The 20,450-nt window shown below is 42.5% G+C and overlaps 1 protein-coding gene across 1 annotated transcript; it reads left to right on the forward strand.

Moving 5' to 3' along the window:
* The first annotated feature begins 284 nt into the window (after window positions 1-284).
* lrrc52 (leucine rich repeat containing 52) lies at window positions 285-19,848 on the forward strand. Its single transcript, XM_075484530.1, has 2 exons — window positions 285-1,590; window positions 19,502-19,848. Exons 1-2 carry the CDS (start codon window positions 942-944, stop codon window positions 19,846-19,848), a joined length of 996 nt encoding a protein of 331 aa, XP_075340645.1. The 5' UTR covers window positions 285-941.
* Window positions 19,849-20,450: the final 602 nt, after the last annotated feature.

The following is a 20,450-nucleotide window of genomic DNA, read 5'->3' on the forward strand; positions in this document are numbered from 1 at the left end:
TGAGATAAGGCCTGTTAAATCTGTGCACCGCTAAGAGGCTGCTGCTTTCAGCTTATGACTGAGAGTTTTTTTCATGCTCACACACTCCCCTCATTTGTTCGAGTTTCACTGACGGCTTGCTCTCTGGACGTCTGTTTTCCCTCAAGAGGACACCACCTGGTGACGTCACCAGCGCAAATGACCTATGGCCAACTTGCACATAACATGACAAGCGCTCGTGTGTGCCGAGCTGCGGTGAGAGCGCGCGTACAGGGGAGGGAGGGCGCGCAGAGGGAGAGAGCATCAGTGCTGCGCGGCGGAGCACCGCGGTCACACAGAGCTGTCTGAGCCCGCAAAGAGGACGCACTCCCCACTGCGCTCCTGTGAGGGACAAATCCACTCGTCTCCTGAACACTGGCACGCGTCGCACCCACGGACGCTCGCACAAACACAGTCAAGGACAAGTGAGCGAAGTGCGATTCCCTTGGGAAGATTTCGGGGCGCTACTTCATGTAGGATTCAGGGAATTTGCACAAGTCGTGGCATTTGTTTGGAAACTAAACAAGCAAGGCACTCTGTTGGATAGAGACTAATTCACAAAGATGAGACACCGAGGGGTTGTTCGACAACGTTCAGTTCTTTTGTGGTCTTCAGGTGGGACAAAGTCCGGTAAGCTGCAGCAGTCTCACCCACAGGGCGATACGTGTCTCTCGGTCACCTTCTGAAATAATGTCTTTTGGGGACGTGCGCGGCGCGCCAGCGTGCGTGTGAGTGACTGCCCGACGGAAAAAGAGAGACTGGATATAAACAGAAGCCAGGGTTTTAGGCAGCGGCAGCCAGGCACCCAGCGCAGGCATCTTCACTCTCTCCTTGCTCCTCAGATCCATGCAGGATGCCCGGGGAGCGCCGGGGAGTGCTGGTCCAGCTCAGCCCGAGTTCATGACGCTCTGGGCGGCTTCGTCATGCGTTTCTTGCTCGAGCCCAGTGCTCAGTCCCTCCGGCTCCTCTTTCTCTTCATCTTCGTGATGGGGGTGGCCCCATCTCCGGCACTCACTGCCGGCTGCCCCGACAGATGCGTGTGCGACGACCAGCTGGTGGTCCAGTGCGCCGGGCAGGATCTCACCCTGTTCCCCAGTGACCTGCCCCTGGCGACCCGGCAGCTTATCATCTCGAACAACCGCATCGGGGACCTGCCGGCGCTGCAGCTCAACTACCTGTCCGATCTGGTCTATCTGGATTGTAGCAACAACTCTCTGGCAGAAATCTCTGAGTCCACTTTCGGGAACTTGCGGAAACTCGCCTATCTGGACTTGTCTTTTAACAACTTGCTCCAGATCGAGGACCGGACTTTCGGGCCTCTGGCGTCTCTGGTAATGCTCCGGCTGACTGATAACCCGAGTTTGGTTGAGATCCACCCGGACGCCTTCGCTGAGAACATGGCTCTGCAGGTGTTGGACGTGAGCCGGAACAACCTGACGGCCCTCAACATCAGCAGCCTGATCGCCCTGCCTGCTCTGCGCTCTCTGGGCCTCAGCGGCAACCCCTGGAGATGTGACTGTGACACTGAGGACCTCTGCCTTTGGGTGCAGATAGAGGGATTCAAGTTCCAAGGTGAGGAGGGTTGGCGGCCTGACACACGCTCAGCACAGTTTCCAGTCTCCATATGAACAAACAGGGTTATGTTATTTTATAGCAGTCAAATAAGAAGAGTTGACTTTTCTGATGACTTCTGGAGCCCATAATAATACAGAAAACACTTTCCCATTTGCGAATTATTTGGATAGTTTGGCCCATAGAAGTCCATGCTGGGCATGTTATTGTGGTGTCTTGTATGTTTGGCTCTGGACTCAGAGCTTCACTGACTGTGCTGGCAAACCCCCCCCCCTAAGGTTTTGTCATTTGTTTCTGTAACTTCAGCTCATTTAGATACTTTGAATGTTTGCTCACACACACACGTGTATGTACACACACACACGTGTATGTACACACACACACGTCCGCACGCGCCCTCCCATGTGTGCATATATGCAGAGTCAGGTGCTGGCTCCCTTGCAAGCGCTCACACACGCACACACACTCTGATGCTAATGGCTTGACCTCAGAGTCAGAGCAATCTGAAGATTTTGTTGCCCTGCTCCTCTTTGCGACACAGTCCCCTCAAACTGCCCTTCAATCCTTTAATATCACAGGTTTCCGCCAAATAAATCAGCAGACCCGGAGCCACCTCAGCCGTCCATTAAACAAACATAGGGATTGCGTCACACCAACCCAAGAAATCGCCATGACTTTGCCTGTTAATTGAGCTTAGCTCTAAGCAGCTAAACTAGGGTCAGGTGTTGTAACAAAGTGGGTGTCGCTCATAATGGCTGCCTTACGTCGAGTCTTCATCCCATCGGTGTTAATGCATTTTCCGTCAGAAGCCTGAAGGCAGAGATAATGGTGAAGGAATGATTGTGTCCTTTTGTTACTTTTTTTTCTCGAGTACAGCCCCACCTGCCTGCACACACACTATCTCTTTGATGAACACACACAGCATGCACCTGGGTGTGCTGGCACTCCCATTACCGTATGCTTTGGCCCTTCGGTCCAGATGGTTAATGATGGTGCTCAAAAAAGCTGGAAGTCAATTCTCTCATTAAGGACAGTGTCTCTGTGTGTGTGTGTGTGTGTGTGTGTGTGTGTGCAAAGAGAGGGAGAGAGAGAGAGATTCCACTAAAGTGTGAATCAGTCTGTGCTCTGTGGGAAGCTTGGGGGAGACGAGGATCTTTAGCGGAAAGCCTCTGCAAGACAGTGAGTCCCCAACGTTGTTATCCACCTTCAACTCCCATATCACACTAAGGTAGCCTCAGAAATTATTACAAATAAACACAGCACATACACACAAATACACACACTTATTTCCCATATTCTGCGCTGTTATTTATCTCACCAAGCACCTTAACACAATATTGCAACAAAATCAGAGTTTATATTCTGTCCGGATTTAATTGTAAACAACGCAATCTGACACCCGCAGTCGAATCGATGTGCAATAAAAAAGGCTCACGCTGGTGCTGGTTTATTCTCTTTAAATGACCAAGAAATCGGTCTTCAACCTGCTCTCTAAATGATAAAAATATAACAGAGTTTTGTCTGTACAAAGTCAGCGAAACACATCTTCTGTATTTCATACAAAAAAAAACAACAATATTGGACATAGCAGTCGTGAACAACTGCCAGTGTAACAAAATGAATGGGGTCAAGCGAGCATGTGTGTGCGTGCGTGTGTGTGTGTGTGCGTGCGTGCGTGCGTGTGTGTGTGTGTGTGTGTGTGTGTGTGTGTTAGATAATGCAGTGTTTCTGTGGTCATGAATGCCTTCCAATCTAACTGCAGGGCTGTGAGTCTAACACAGATTCCAGCTGTCGCTACCTCTTAGTGAGAATGAGAATCAGGTGCATGCAAGTGTGCATGTTTATGCGTGTTTACTCTCCTCACAAAAAAGAAATTCAGAACTCATTTTATGTTTCTGTTCCAGGTTTTTGTCTTTCTTTTTGTTTTCGGCGGGTGTGCCACTCAGACGTGTCTTGACTCTGGCGGCCACCGAAGTTAAAGCCTGACTCAAGGAAAGCTCTGTGGTTGGCAGCTTCTTTGAACTTTCAACAGAGGAAAGTTCAAAAGCTCAAATGTCACTGTGTGGCAGCTGTTAAATCCTCAAAAGAATAGAGAGAGAGGGAAGTTAATAGAAACAAAGGAGGAAAAATGTTGGCTAAATTTGAATTTACATTGTGGAAGACTACACTAAAACTAAACTGATTCATAAACTGTTTCTCTGTATGAACTTCTGACTTTGCTCTGAAAATCCTGTTTGAAAATTGTCTGTAGTTGCCCTCACGGCACCTTCTCACGACTGGAGGTAAAGGTGGTGCTGCAGTAGAGCGTACAGGAGGCACTGACTAACAGAAGTGTGTCTAAGGGAAAAGAGACATGCTCTCTTCTGGGTTAAAAAGTGAGAGACTGATTAAGTTATGACTACCTTACTTTTAATTAGCAGTGAATTGTAGCCCACCTTCAACCTCCTCTCCCCTTATCAATCTCACGGAGTCAGTGTTTAATGAGTTCATTTGTTAAACAAATGATAACAGACCTTGTTCCGGGGGTCCGGTGAGTGCATACTCACCAACAAAGTGAAGAAAGAGGTCAGTTGTTTAAGAGGGTTAAAACAACTAGCGTTAACAAAGGCAGCGTAGTTTGTGCTAATAAGTACATGCTAAGTGTCCATTTGCATAGAAGCAGCACTGTTATTATGAGCAAAACTCTGTACGTCACACTGCAAACAAACATTTAACATTCATTTGAATTGTTTTATGTTAAACACTTTGCATTTTGCGCTTTACCTGGATGAAGTGTGAAAGTGTGACCTTAACTTATTTGTATAAAACTCACTTCCAGCAAAGCTGTAAAGTCAATAAGAAACGCAGCAATCACTCAAGGCTGTAATTTGGAAAGCTGTTCGCATTTGACTCAGCAAGCACAGGTACAAACAAATCTATTTTCAGTGTCTTCATTGACTTGATTTTATTAATCTAATTAGAAAATTGTACACAAATCTAGAATTTGATGCCAGCAACACGCTCAAAGAGAGTTGGGAAAGAAGCAAAGAAAGATGGAAAAGTTTTGTACTAGTTGTACTAGTTGTACTAGTTGCAGCGTCCTGGACAATTTTACAGTCAGCATATTATTTGGTGACATGGGAAGGTGTCAGGATTGGGTATAATAGAAACATCCACCCAGGGTTTCATCTTTCTAAGCAAAGAATTGCTCATGGCTCAACTGGTTTAACAAAACTCAGTTACGGAATCGTCAATCAGAAAAGAAAAGGTTTTTCAATGCAAAACTGCAATGAACCGTGTGCACTGAACATCTACTGGGCATGACATTGTGAAAAGATTCAGGGAAATCTAAGACAGTAAAAGGAAACCACCATTTGTTGCGGGTGACCTTGGAACCCTCAGGCAGCGCCGCACGAAACTGTCATCTCACTATGATCGGTATAGCTACATGGGTTTAGCAGTACTTTGGAAAACCCAGCACTGTCTGCTGCTGCATCCAGAAACGTAAGATTAAACTGTATTATGCAAGGAGGAAGCCGTACATCAACCGGAAACACAGCTGAGCTCTCTGGGCACAAGCTCATCTCAGAGGGACCAAAAGACAATGGACAGATGAGTCCGTGTTTCGGCTGCTTTTGGGAAAACCAGGCATCAGGTCCAAGCCAAAGATGAGAAAAACCATCCATGCTGTTAGTATGGTGTGCATCAGTGCCTGTAGTAAGGGGGACTGAAGTATAATTGATGTACCATTGGAATTTTGGAGAGACAAATACAAAGCCTTTTTCCCGGAGGTCAACAGTTGTCTCAGCAGGAAAAGGTAAGACTTCGCTCTGCGTGGCTTACAATAGTGGGACTTCATCGAAGCAGAGTGTGCTTTCCTGCAGTCCAGATCTGTCACATATCGAAGAGAATCAGACCGCTGAGCAACTTAAAGTCTTGTGTTCAGCAAGAATCGATGCAGATTCCTCTTGCAAAACAACAGAAATCGGTATGATTGGTTACAAACTATTAAAAAGTGTAATTAAACGGAAGGGTGGTGAAACACAGCAGAAAAAATAATTCTGAACCAATTTTTCCTGAGTGTGTATTACGCATCGCATTCTAGATCTGTTATATGTTGGTCCATGAGGACATTGGAAATCATTTCCTTTGGTTTTGTGTCTGTGAAATAAACAAACAAGTGGATTTACAATTTACAGATTCTATTTTTTGTAGCATTTCAGAAAATTGTCCGACTTTTTGGGAAATAGGTTTGTAAAAGCAATGACCTTATATCAAAGCATATAAAATGCTTACTATCTTTTAGTGTATAACAAATATCTGTACTCCTGTAGTGCTCATTCCCAGCTTACTCTCCATTATCAGTTCCTGGCATTGATGCAGTGTACCTTATCTTGTCATAATAGCCCACCGAGGGGTTATATTGACAGTTCCCTCCCTGAAACACACAGCATGTCAGTAGCTTGTCTGGCTCTGGGCTGGCAGAGTTTCTGGTGTTGTGGCTCCAGTGTTGGGGAAAGTATTTCTGGCTGCCCCTCTGTGTCCTGAACAGCTCATAGGCGAGCGGCAAAGAGCCAAAGCAAGGGGGGCACTCATGGGGCAAGAGTTAAATATTCATAAAAGAGAAAGATGAACAGAGGTCAACGAATTGAAAGGAAGGCAAAATTAATGAATAGAGTAAAGCTTGAGAGATGAGATTCCGACTAGATTAGCGTAGCAAAAGAGAGGAAAACAAAAATGATGAGATGAGACAGAAAGGATGGGCAAACAGATTCAAGTGGATTTTGAATACAGCCAAGGAGAAGAAAAACAGGCAGGCTATCAAGAAGTTACCGCCATCTGTGCCCTAGATCTGTCACTCAAATCCATTAAAACATTTATTATGACAAGCAGGCATCGATTCACTTTAACACAGGTAGATGATGCATTATTTATCAACTGGAACCATTCCTCAGACCCATCTGGTACAGAGAAGCATATCCAATTCAACTTATGTTGTGTGGCTTGTATATATTTTTATGTCCCTGTGCATTTCACAGTGTGAACTTGAGACCGAGACCGATGTGATTCTTGTGTGGGTGTGTTTGTGATGTGATCACCTGAGGCACAGAGGGGAGTTAGCTCAGGAGTGTGAGTTTGCATGCACGACAGGACTGTTTGCATGTATGTTTACTTGTACTTGTGTGTGACCAATGTGAATGAATTTAGGAAACAGAGTGGAGAATGTGAAGATTGCAAAACTCAGAGAAAAAGAAGCACATAGGGAAGGAAGAGGGGAATGGGGTGATTGTCGATGAAAATACCGGGTAATGAAAAGTGGGAGGTGATAAAGAGAAGAAAACTGATAAGAAGGATTGATTGAGGGAACAAGAGAGCGCACTTCTTTGCTATCTGACCTTCACTGGTCTCCCTCTCCACCTGGTCTCTGCCTAAAAAAGAAGGGATCATATGAAGAAAAGGTGGAAAGGAGGATGGCGGTAATCTGACTAATTCCATATTTGAGAGGAGAGGAGTGTGAAGGTGTGGGATTTTCAGCCCATGTAAGATGAAGAAAAAGGTCAGCTATTCTTAGCACTCGCTGACCCCAGTATGAAACATTTAGTTGGTAAAAAAGTGACAGTAACAGTATTCTAGCTTTGTTGGGAAAGGAAAGGCCCCATTATGTTTCGGCGTAAGCATCTGCTCAGCACTGATTGGGACATGATCTGTATGCATATGCTACAATCCCGTTTTTCTTCAGATAAAATATACTGGTTGACATAAAGCCAATCCATTTGGAACATGTCCAGAGACCCCCTCCTAACTGAATACATCATTCCAAAGAAATCAACAAATCTCTTATTTTGGTGCCCCGATATCAGTCATGTGCAGGTGCTCCAGCATCTGTCCAATCAGTCAAGGTGCTGCAGTGCTGCCTAAATTGAGAAAACAAGACAGGGATCAGATGCAAACATTCCGCTATGTGTCACTGAGTAAATGATTGCAAATTAAGAAATTGATACAGACATTTTTCAGCAGGTGGTGTTTGCTAGTTCTGTTCGGAAGAAGGTATGCTGCTACTGTTAGAAAGCAAGCCTTAAAAGAATATTAGCCACGGTTCTTTGAGGTGGGGGTGTTGCAGGTACTTATGAATAGTCATTGTCTTACCTGCAGCTAACTGCAGTCTGTTTGGAGAATTAGGGAGGAATTCTAACAGGGAGCTCAGCTAACAGCTCATTAGAGCAGGGCCACAGAAGAGCAATTTTTTTGTCACTCAAAGCAAATCAAACCTCCAAAATGTTGCTGTGGCTTCACAAAATGTCATTGTGGATTTTTTTAGACGGTGTCACTATTATATCCAAAAGTTACACGAAACGGTGTCAGAACAAGTTCTCATTTCAAATGAAAGGCGCCTGTAGTTGCCAACAGGCAACAGAGCCGATGGAAAAGTTATTTTCCCTCTCATTGTCACCAGGTTGGCAGGGGAAAAAAGCAACATGTAAATAAATGAATGACTTGATCTTAAATAGGAGGGAAATAATACACGTTATACGGTAAAACTCTGCCTCCTGAAGTCAAACCTCCTATTTTTAGGCATAAGCAAACTTAATATGGCCTAAGTTGTAGAAGTAAAAAAGAAAATGTCCAGCGACCTGACAAATTGATACTTTTTTTCTTTTTTTGGAAATTATGGATGCTCCTCAATGTTTACTGAGGGTTGTTGAAAGAAGTCATGCAGCGCGGTCATAAACATGTGCTAAATAAGTAGTTAAAGATAATACCTCAGAGCTTCATATTTTCAGTGATCTGTATCCACCTGTTGATGAACACATGGTTAACATTTTTCATTGGTGGGGTGGTCGGTGGCGTACAGAGGCTACAGTCCTCACTGCAGATGGCCCCGGTTTGACTCCCGCATCGGGACTTGCTGCATGTCTTTCCCCCTCTCTCTCCCCCCTTCTTCCTGTCTCTCTTAAACTGTCCTGTCCATTAAAGGCATAAAAGCCCCCAAAAAAGAATAATTAAAAACATTTTTCATTGGTTAACTTTAAACAACTTAGGGTGTTAGAAGATGCTTTTGGCCGCCGCTTCCAGCCTTCCCCTCTATATGAGACCACCACCATACTGATTACCATATGCATCGGCATAATTAATCTGCTTAAAAATAGCTCTGCACCCAGTTCACAGGAAAGGCCCTGCAGCCCACAGCTCTGACCATGATGCACACATACTGTAAATATAAATGCTCAGGTGCAGAGATTTTTTTTTAAATGGTTTGTCTCATGGTTTACAATCACTGGGTCATCCAAAAAAGCTTAAGAAACTATTACAGTTACTCCACTGCCCTTTGCTGTTTTTATGAGCGGCATCAACGAGGAAATGAGCCGGAGGATAACAGAGTGAAGTTCTTAAAAAAGTCAGCAGTGTTTTTCAGTAGCATCATCTCCCCTCCTGCAGGATGGCAATGAGCCCTCTTCTCTGTCAGTGTGTCAGCACGGAGCTTGGAAACCATCCAGCCAATGACACGCCGACTGTATCACCCCGTCGCAGCGACAACTGCTCACACATGCACACTTACGATTACAGATGTCTGCTCACACGTTGCATTGAATGCAAACTGGATTTTCTTAATTGTGCGTTATCTTTGAAATGACGCAGAAAACACACTATGGTCACCCTTTACAGTTCCCGAGAAGCTCGGCATAATCTGAGAGCTCAGAGGAGTGTTTGCTTTTGTTGTCGGTAGCTGCCCGTTTTTGTAAGTAAGCAAGACGATTTTAGTGTGTTATTGCTGCTGTTTAACTCCTTTTGTGCTATTTTTATCCCCATAGCCCCTGACTTGGAGTGTGTCACTGAGCTGCAGGGCTTCCTTTGCATTCAGTGGAAAAACTTCTCCACATCGTGCCACTGGTTGCAACCCTCGTGATATATTAAGATAGCATGGTGACATCAGGTCATACGAGCGCCACAAAAACAACACTGGTCTTTGCACAAAGAGTACAGACACAACTATTCGGCTTCCTGTCTTGGGACATCTTGCCTTACTTTTCTGACAACTATAACTAAGTATCACACAGTTTGAAGATTATCTATCATTCCAGACTATCTCACCGCACGATGGCGTAATGCTTTCTGTCGTAATGCTTTCTGTCCTGGTTCTCCCATCTTACGCTGCAGGGTTTTCCGGCGAGTGCTTGTTGGAGGTGGAGAAATGTGGAAACTGCAGTGCAGTAAGCATGCAGAAACTGTGAATTCTGTGAGGCTGCAGCAACTGTCCTGAGAGTGCTGGAATTAGACTGCACAATCAAGCTACTCTGCAGGAGTAAAGAGGACACACATATGTCTCACTATCTCTGCCTGATTTCTCCATTTCATACTGAAAAACTGAAAATATACTGTAGTTACTTTCTGGATGTAATCTTTTTTATTACACAGCATTGCAAGTGCTGCACATAAACATTGTTAAAGACAGTTTATGGGTTTTAATGAGGGTTTAGAAGCAAGCTAAGTGCAGTGGCAAGTGAAAAGAAGGATGTATATTTTACTGAAGGTGGCAGGCACTGGCACAGACCTTCCAAAATCTGACCTCTTCATCAGCCATAACATTAAAACTACTTCCCATTAGAAGTGAAACACTTTAATTACAATACAAAGAGCCCCTGCAAACACGTAGATGTTAAAAATACCACCCTCCAAAACATTTGTTTACGACCACGTAGACTTCCCTCCATGGCAACAGCACGCCCACCTCCAGCGGATCAGCTGACAACATCCTGGTGTCAGACACCTCAGGGCACCTCTACGGGTCCCATTGGTAACATGAGGAGAGCCTACACAATATTTGGCAGGTGGTTTTAATGTTTTGGCTCTTCCAGCAACTTCCAGAGGGCTTTGCCTTTAAATCAAACCGCATCCGTAAATAACAGAAGATGGTTTTACGGTCTTGTAAACTGAACCACGTAGTAATAAATGTGAACCCGGACCTAAAAGAGCAGCATCAGTAATCTGGACAAGGTTATAAATGTATATGCAGAAAAAGGTGAATTCCCAAAACTCAGCTGTTGAAAAAAAAAAAGAAGAATTGAAAAAAAAAAGTGTGTTGTGATTTTAACAGCATTCAATAAAAATAACGGCGGGCATATATTATCAAAGATAAGGCCTGGTGGAAGAAATAGGGACCATGAAAAGCAGCGACAAACTGAAAATGTCAAGGGCATTCTGCCAGAATGATATCTGAGTGGTTTCCCAGGCTGAGTGATGGGATGAGTGAGAAAACACTGAGTGACAAAGAAACAGACGGTGAAGAGTGCCTGAGCGCAGAGTGAATCATCCTTGCTGCCACCTTTTCCTGTGTTCTCCAGTAATACTCACATTATGTTCTCTTATCTCTGATTATAGCAATCAGTCATGAATTTTCTCTAAAATGTAACCATGAATGTTAAGGGGAAACGCAGAACGTGAGCAGGCAGAAATTCCAACTAATACAGCTTCATAGTAAACCCTGATACTGTAGGTTCTGTTCGACAGCTGAAGTTTGTATATTTAAATCAAAATCAAATCAAATCAAATTTATTTATATAGCACATTTCATGTACAAACAGTTCAAAGTGCTTTACATAAAAAAAAGCATTGCATCAGGGAGTGCAAGAAGCATTAAAAATACATAAAATAATATAAAGAGAAACAAATAAAATCATTTAAATGAATTTAAAAAACAGGCAACAGTCTAGATAAGTTAAAAGATATTTCATGCATAGACACATGAGAACAGAAATGTCTTTAACCTGGATTTAAAAATGTCTACATTTGGTGAAAGTTTAATCTCCACTGGCAGTTTGTTCCACTTGTTTGCAGCATAACAGCTAAATGCTGCTTCTCCATGTTTAGTCTGGACTCTGGACTGGACCAGCTGACCTGAGTCCTTGGATCTAAGAGCTCTGCTGGGTTTATATTCTCTGAACAGATCACAGATGTATTTTGGGCCTAAACCGTTCTGGGATTTGTAAACCATCAGCAGGCTTTTAAAATCTATTCTGTGACTGACTGGAAGCCAGTGTAAAGATTTTAAAACTGGTGTGATGTGTTCAGATCTCTTAGTCCGGGTTAAAACTCTAGCAGCAGCGTTCTGGATGAGCTGCAGATGTTTAATGCTCTTTTTGGGAAGTCCAGTTAAAAGAGCATTACAGTAATGCAGTCTACTGGAGATGAATGCATGGATGAGTTTCTCCTGGTCTTTTTGGGAGAGGAAACCTTTAATTCTGTTGATGTTTCTGAGGTGGTAAAAAGCTGCCTTGGTGACAGCTTTGATGTGGCTGCTGAAAGTCAGATCTGAGTCTATCAACACTCCGAGGTTACAAACTTGGTCAGTGATTGTAAGGTCCCGAGTCTCAAGATATTTATCAACGCTGACCCTCTTCTCTTTGCTACCAAACAGAATGATCTCAGTTTTGTCTTCATTTAATTGTAGAAAATTCTCTCATCCAGGTGTTTACTTCCTCCAGACACTGACACAGTACGTCTGCTGGGCTGCAGTCGTCCGGTGACAGAGACACATAAAGTTGTGTATCGTCTGCATAACTGTGGTAATTGATGTTAAAATTCTGCAATATCTGACCCAAAGGGAGCATATACAAGTTAAACAGAAGAGGTCCAAGAATTGACCCCTGGGGGACTCCACAAGTCATGGCCACTCACTCAGATTCATTTAGACAAGACCTTAGAGACAGTATGTTCCGTAGAGGGTATGCAGTGTTGTCCATTACTCTGAGCAGCTTGAGCAACAGCCTTCTTTACACAATCACCTCCAAGCCCTCTAGAGTAGTCCCCACAGAGCCAGCCCTCTTTATCAGTATATTTTATAGCATATTGCACATTTCTGAGTCATTCTACTGACTGACGACTTTCCACTAGCTTTGATGTGCTCCTCTCATCATTCTTACATCATTGCAAGCTGAAGCTGCAGTGGCTGCTGATAAGAAAAGTAGTCTAAACTTGAGGATATCCAGCCTACAATCTCAGATACGCCTCAGGCTTCCTCAAGTTACACTTGAATTCTATACATTTTTCTTTGTTTCTCCGAGTAGTTTTAAACTAACAGCAGCACTTTATTCATATGGCACATCACGGAGAAAGAGGCAGCTGACAGCTCAACATTCCGATGAACAAAAGGGGCGCACTTATTCCAACTAATAACCAGTAGGGGTGGGACGATATGCTTTGGTCACGATTCGATTGTATCACGATTTTAAGGTGCCGATTCGATTTGTATCACGATTCTTGATAATTGCGATTGCAATTTTCTTCCTCCTTAAAAAAACAAACAAGTACACTTGTTCTACATACACTTCTAGAATGAATGTCGTTCCCATAAACAATGCACATCAGTCTGTGTCAGTCAGTCCAGCAGCTGACATTTATTTCAACCGAGACAAAAAGAGGCATTTTTTAAAGTTTACAGTTACAAAATGAATTGAAATGTCCACACAGCACAAATGTGGGCTAGTTTTAACATAACTTAATGTGATGAATTGATGAAGTTTATCTGGACACGGATATGATGTTATATAATCGATAAAGCTTCCCTTGGCATAGCAAATGTGTTTAGCATAAACGGTATTCAGATTACAATTCTGCTGCCATAATGCTGGACAGGACAAGGGTAAAAAAAAAAAAAAATAAAAAAAAAAAAAATAAATAAAAATATATATATATATATATATATATATATATATATATGTTTTTTTAGAGCATATATATATAAAATCGATTCAGGGGAGAAAAATCGATTTTTAAAATCATCCCATAAAAAAATCACGATATGTACATGAATCGATTTTTTCGCCCACCCCTAATAACCAGCCTGCATACTAATCCACAGCATCAGTTGTGGACAAATCAAGCTGCGACTGAAGACTTGTTAAAAAACAACCTGTGGGTTGAGACGAACAGACTTGTGACTCCATCTAAACTTGTGAATCCTGTAGCAGGGTTTTAGAGCTATGTCTTAGCTTTTAGCACTATTTTCTCTGAAAAGAGACCAGGTGTTAGGGTTATGCAGCTGAGAAAAGTGAACAGAGACGGAACTGTTGCAAGATGTGTGAAAGAATGACCGAGAAGGGAGGACAAATGAGACCCAAATACCCTGAGGGACCTGTCTGCTATTGTCTGCATGTATGCACTGATAGAGCCTCACTCCTCCAGTGTCTGTTTCAAAATGTTACATTGTAATAGATGACACACAGCAACCTAACTGCGGGCAAAAAAATCTTCAAACCTGACTGGAGGCAAGCTTGGCAGCGTAATGAGACTGAGCAAATCAGCCGATCAACTCAGACACCACCGAGGATTAGGAAGAGCGACACTGCGACTGAGAAAAGATGAGAAATAACAAGATAAAGATCATCAGATGCCAGCTCATGTCAATAATTGTCTTGTGAAAGTCCTCTTAAAATCTCTCATTAATTTGACGAGGTCAAAATGCGGTTGAGTAATAGATTGCATCAGATTTCACAGGTGCACCTGGTAAAGATACTAATCAGTGTTGGTATTTCACAAAGATAGAAAGTTTTGAAGTTAACGTCTAGAAATACCTACCTGTGGCATGAAAAAAAGGGCATGGAATGTAAAGAGTATGAGATTGATTATTTGGAAAAAAAACAAACAATATATGCTTTAGATACAGTGTAAAATAGGATGCCTATTTCTATCCTGCAGAATCAACGTTTGATTAGAATAAAGTAAAAAAAATTGTGGAAGTGATAACTTTTCGAAATTGAACATCTTTTATTGGGGAACAAAGGTTTTTATGAATTTGAACACGAAAGCATTCAGAAGCAACTTTTTCATTGCAAAGTCATCTTTAAGGTTAAGGTTAAGGTTTTCATTGCAAAGTCATCTTTAAGGTTAAGGTTAAGGTTTTCATTGCAAAGTCATCTTTAAGGTTAAGGTTAAGGCATTTCCTTAAGGTTTCACTGATGTTTAGTGCAAATCTGAGGCCAGCTCAGTATTTTTAAACATTTTTTCAAGCAATTCCATCTCATGAACTTTGTCAGTTGGGTGAATTCACATTGACCCGTGAGAAAGCTGGGTTTTTTTTTGTTGGTTTTCCAGCATAAAATGACATGATATAGCCTAATGTAATAGATCATTGAAGGGTGTTTCAAATATTTCAAATCTAAATTTGAAATGCATTTGGTTTCCAAACAATGCTTTGCGATAAAGAACAATGACGCAATGATTTGGAAATCTCATAAATCAACATTTTATTCACAACAGACAAAGAAAACATATTACACACTTTACTATTTGATAACGAGAATAGCTAATCTTGATTTTGATTGCAAGCGGGCAAAAAAGTTGGGCAGCAGAGGCGAGAAAAGAATGCAACAACTGGCTAAACGTGTTGCAGTTAATTAGATTATTGGCAACAGGTCAGTAATGTGATTGTGTATACAAAAAGAGCACTTTAGAGAGGCAGAGTCTCTCAAAAAGTAGAGATGGGCAGAGGTTAATTAATCTGCAAGAAATAAAAAAGAAAAGTGGAGCATTGCAAAGTCTAATTGCAAAAGTCAAATTGCAAAGTCTTCTGAGCATCTGGAGACATCTCTGTGCACAAGGGACATGGCTGAAAATCAAGTATTGGATGTTTGGGATCTTCAGGCTCTCGGGCAGCTTTGCATTAAGAACAGACATGAGACTGTCATGGAAATGACTGCATGGGCTTACGAACACTTCTGAAATCATTGTCTGTGAACACGGTTCACCGTGCCATCCACAAATGCAGGTTAACTCTCTACGATCCAGAAACACTGCCTTCCTCTCCGGTCCACCGCTCATTCAAAAGAGAGTGAGCCAAAGTGAAAACTGTGCTCCGGTCAGATTAATCGAATTTTGAAATTTCTTTTGGAAATCATTGACGTAGTGCCCTCCAGACTAAAGAGGGGAGACCACCCAGTTTGTTATCAGTGCTCAGTTCAAAAGCCAGCATCTCTAATGGTATGGGGGGGAAATTAGTGCCTATGGAACTGGCAACTTGCACATCTACCAGACTGAAAGGTATAAACAGGCATTAGCTCCCATCCAGATGACATCCTTTACAGATGGCCTTGCATGTATTTCAGCAAGACAATGCTAAACCACACACTGCATCTATTACAACAGCATGGCTTCATAGTAGAAGAGCCTTTGTTCTGGATCGGCCTGTCTGAAGTACAGACCTATTACTAAAACATTTGGTGCGTCATGAAGTTCTTAACTATGACAAAGAAGACCCGGGACTGTTGAGCATCTAGAATCCTTTATAAGACAAGAATGGGACAGCATTCCTCCCTCAAAGTCCAGCAAATGGTCTCCTCAGTTCCTCAGATGTTTATAGACTGGTGTCAAAAGTAGCGGGGATGCTAAACAGTGGTGAACATGGCCCTGTTTTAAATGTCCGACAGCCTCTCAACTAGATTTGAGATAGGAAATATAACAAATGTGGGACAGCACATTCTCACAATAAAATGTTTAGTTTTCTTCTATACATTACAGCAAAAAATAAATTACAATAACCTGCTTTTATGATTAATCTCAGCCCTGCAGCAAAGTCAGTGTCAGTGTTATCTCACTGCCTGAAGTGAAAACAAAGACTGCAAGTCCCATGTCAGATAGTGGGAAGAGAGACATGTCTCTTTCTGTAACACTCTCAAATAGTTTTTGATAACTGCTTCCCTCAAAGTCGAACCCGAAGCTTATTAAATTTTTACAACAGTCACAATCGTACTTTAATCAAGTCCCATTTTGAGGACAGGGGCAGGGGCAAGGTACAAACTCAGGCAGTGTAATATTTAGTTTAAATCTAAAGAAGTGTGGCGAAAGACAGACAGGGGACAAAAGCTGAGTCAAGAAGAGGCCGTCGATCGAAATCTCCGTTTGCAGGTTCGTCTTCGGGACACGAGACATCGTGCCAGCTCAGTGTGTTACAAAGGCTTCTGTGTATCTCCCAGTTTATCCTCGGTTGAACCATTGCTACAGAACAACCTTACAGTAATCTTAGCAGATGCCTAATTAGTTAAGTTAAATGCTGTCTCAGTAACTTAATGCCCTCTGGACTTCCTTGCTATTTATGCCTGGGTGAGGAGATTTGTCAAAGAATCCCAAACACGTCTTAATCTGCTGCTGCAAAAAGACTAGCAGACATGACACAACTTTATTGACACAACTTTCCCCCTCTAATACTGATACAAAGCCCGCTGGTGTTGTGGTTGTTGCATCTGTATTGATCAAAAACCTTATCAAAGCACTGCAGATGTGATGTGGAAATTCTCCTCAGCAGGCTTAGAAATACTTCATCAGACCATCAAGTTAGCTGAATTGTTATATTTAAACCTTGCATACATCCAAATTGACTCATCTAATCACCAGACTAATCACTCTTGGGGTTATTTAAGGGTTTAAATCTGGTATGAGCAGAGAAAGACACACAGGGCAAGGATTTAGGTTTATTTATGTGCATAAACCAATCTTTTCCCAGCAGATCTCTTTGTGCGACTGCTGCTAAGCCCTTGCAAGTATTCTGAGAAGTATAGATCATAAGCAGCCGCTCTCGACATCCTGCATTAATTTCCTTGTTCAGACCTTTGGCTTTATATTGGTAGATGACTGCAATTTAATTCACATTGTTAATAGCACGATTGGTAATCCATCAGAGGAGAAGACCGCAGCCAGACACCTTGGTCATCATGAGAGTTCAGATTCACTTTATCTGGTGCTTTCAATTTCAAATATATGGCCATATAATTTAAGATTGCTCCCTCCTTCTGTGCATTAGCTTGCCTTTTTCTCCGCTTGGCTGTGTTTTCCGCCATTATCCTTCTCCCTGCTCTCTCTGGACCCTACTTTTTTAAAAGTGCCATCTCGGTTTGTCTTTCTATCATCTCTCTCATTGTTCTCAGCTTGAAGGAGGGGGGAAAAGCCCATTCTGGAGAATGCAAAGACAATTAAGCATGCAGGGAGGAGCATGGGAATTAGTCGCACTGGTGAAGTCAGATGAACTGATTGAAAAGGGCGTTTGTTGTTTTCTGCTCAGTTCTTCTTTCCGATCACTTTGTTGGATGCATACAGAGCAAGCCTCTCTGCTCTCCGCCCTTCCTCTTTTTCATGCTCTGCATTAACACTGATGCTTTGACAGTAATAAATATGGGCACCCATGGTCTAAATTTCTGGTGCTGTGAAAGGCTCGCCAAGTAAAATATGGCTTGATTCCCAAATGGCATAGTGTTAATCATAAAATATTCTTTTCTCTACTTTTGTTCTAAGCAAGAATACTGCTATTGCTCTCTTTTAAAGTTTTAAAATACCTCTATTTCTTTGGTTTTTTTTGCAAAAACTTTGATATTTGCTTGCAGAATTTGGTAATATTTAACTGTACGTGTAAAATGTTTCCCCTTGCCAAAAAAACAATTGATCTAAGCATTAAGCTCTAATTTCACTCAAATCTGCACTTTTTTCTCTCCAAACATACTTTCAATTGAAGCCTGAAACTTTATCAATACACAGGACGTGTTTTCAAGTTTCCATGTGTAGATATTCAGTATTAAACCTCTGACAATGAAGTTTGCTGTGAGAATGCAGGAAAGATTTTCTTGATGATTCATCCATAAAGAGCTTACTTCTGCTAGCATCACTGCACTGTGAAACAACACCACCGCTCTGGAGTCTGGTAAAGCTTCCTGAAGGTCTTTTGCTGTCAAACACGTACCCTTCTAACAACCCCTGTTATTGTGCTCTTTAAAAATGTTCTCACTCTTCCACACCTGACCTTGACTTCCAACCTTCCTGTTAACTGCCATTTCTTAATTACATTACAAACTGATTAAAAGCCTAACTGAAACCTCTTTGATATCGTCTTATCGCCGTCTTTGTGGTGATCAATTGTTTTAATTTCCAGAGTGCTGGGCAGCTGCTTAAAGGAGCTTGTGGCTGCTGATTGTTGGGTCATGGTTTTAGGAATCAGAGTATTTACAAAGCTTTGAAATTTGCATCACCTGGCCTTTCAGCTTACTGCTCCCGAGCTTATTAAGATGTGAGACCTTGGTAAAGGTTTCAAACTTTTACCAAAGAGTCCCTTTCCTTTCCTCCACTGATCTTAGTCTAAATGTTTACTGGAATATTTCATCTTTGATTTTACACTTTTTAGGAATAAGCATATGTTTTACTCATAGAACTATCAGCAGGAAAGCTATTCAAATGCTAATGCTTTAAAGTCAATGTAGCAGGGGGAAATCATGCTGATAAACACATCTAATGAGCTCTTTAGCAATTTGGATCTCATTCTGTATCCGTGGCGTGCTTGTATCGACCTTTAACCCCTCAGTTTTCAGCTCTTTGCTGTAATTAAAGTGCTTGTTATGCCACTAATTTTCGCATCTCTGTGTGGTTACCAATGATTCAGGCTGATTATCTTATTCCTAATTATGTGTGGCAGATGTTTTGTCAGAGAAAGCATTCGTCTCCTTATCTCTCAGCTGCTGCAGAGTCATTTGTTAGTGTGTAATGACGTGCACGATGGGGTGGGAGGGCTGGTGTGTCACAGGCTTGAAGTCACCTTTCCTTGCATGTATATGTGAGTGTGTGCAGCATAACAATGTTTCCATGTCCTAGGCAGCAAAGACCTGTATTACTCAGAGAAAATCTATTGTGTCTGTTGGGATGCGTTATCGCAGAGGTTATCACTGCATTGTTAAAGGTCGTTAATGTGTGTGAGTCCTGACTGTTGATGGTTTCCCACCATTTTACTCCACTTTGATTGCATTTTTTGTTCACTTTCCTATCCTAATACTCTGCCCTTCATCATCAACCATATGTACTTATTATTCTCTGTCCTTTCTTTCTTTTCATACAACATCTTTCCTGATTAATTTCCACTCTCATTAATCTTCTTTTTTCTGTTTCTTCTCTCCTTCACCTCCAGACGAGGGCCAGACCATTTGCCACAATCCCCCTGAGCTGGCAGGCCAGCGGTTGGCGGAGGTCGGCATGCAGCTGCGCACGGATTGCCACCAAGGTCTGGGCTACTGGGACTACCTCTTCTTCATCGCCATCGGCTTCATCATCTTCTCAGCCGGCACGGTGTCCGCGTGGGTGATGGGCGTGCTCATGGTGCTGTACGAGCGCTACACCAAGCGAAAGAGCGAGGAGCTTGACAGCGACGATGAGGACGAGAGGAGAGCGATGGGGGGATGTGGGGGAGGAGGAGGAGGAGGAGGAGGAGGGAACCAAGGGAACGGGGATCTGACCAAAACTGGCATGCAGGTGTGATAGACTGATGTGAGGCAACACGAGGAGAAAAAACATGCAAGCAAGAGGAGAGAAAAGACAGAGGGGAAGGAACCCGAAGGGATGAGAGTAGTCTGACAGCAAATGACCTGCTATGAACTAAGATCCGTCTGTCTCTCTTTGTTACAAACTTAGATATCGCAATATGCTCTTTAACATATTGGAAAGTGAGTATTTATGTGTGTGTGTGTGACTGAGCGTGTGCTTGTGTGAGAGCGAGAGAGACACACAAAGACAGCAATAAGGATGACTATGCCTTCACTTCAGTAGAACAATGACCTCCGCGATTATTGAGAGCAATAACTCCGTACACACAGTTAGGAGTGTGTCAGTGGTCCCGAATACTATGTAAAGTGCTCTTGAGTAACACCTCATAAGTGATGATTACAACAGGATGTGATATGTGAGGGACACATTCAAACACACACATTCAGTATATCCATGAAACATACACAAGAAGGTATTGGGGGGGGTCACAAAAAGAGTGAAGCCTTATCTCTGCTACAGTTGAAACTGGTACATATCAGTATTTAAATGTCATTTTTCTGATTGCCTTAAGGCAGCTCACTTCAAATAGTCAACAG

Source organism: Odontesthes bonariensis, chromosome 15, assembly GCF_027942865.1.
Source record: "Odontesthes bonariensis isolate fOdoBon6 chromosome 15, fOdoBon6.hap1, whole genome shotgun sequence".
NCBI lineage: Eukaryota > Metazoa > Chordata > Actinopteri > Atheriniformes > Atherinopsidae > Odontesthes > Odontesthes bonariensis.

Coding starts and splice junctions, on each gene's coding strand:
- lrrc52 (XM_075484530.1), top strand. CDS start 942: ATGCGTTTCTTGCTCGAGCCCAGTGCTCAGTCCCTCCGGCTCCTCTTT. Junction 1,591..19,501: donor AGAGGGATTCAAGTTCCAAG/GTGAGGAGGGTT, acceptor CTTCACCTCCAG/ACGAGGGCCAGACCATTTGC.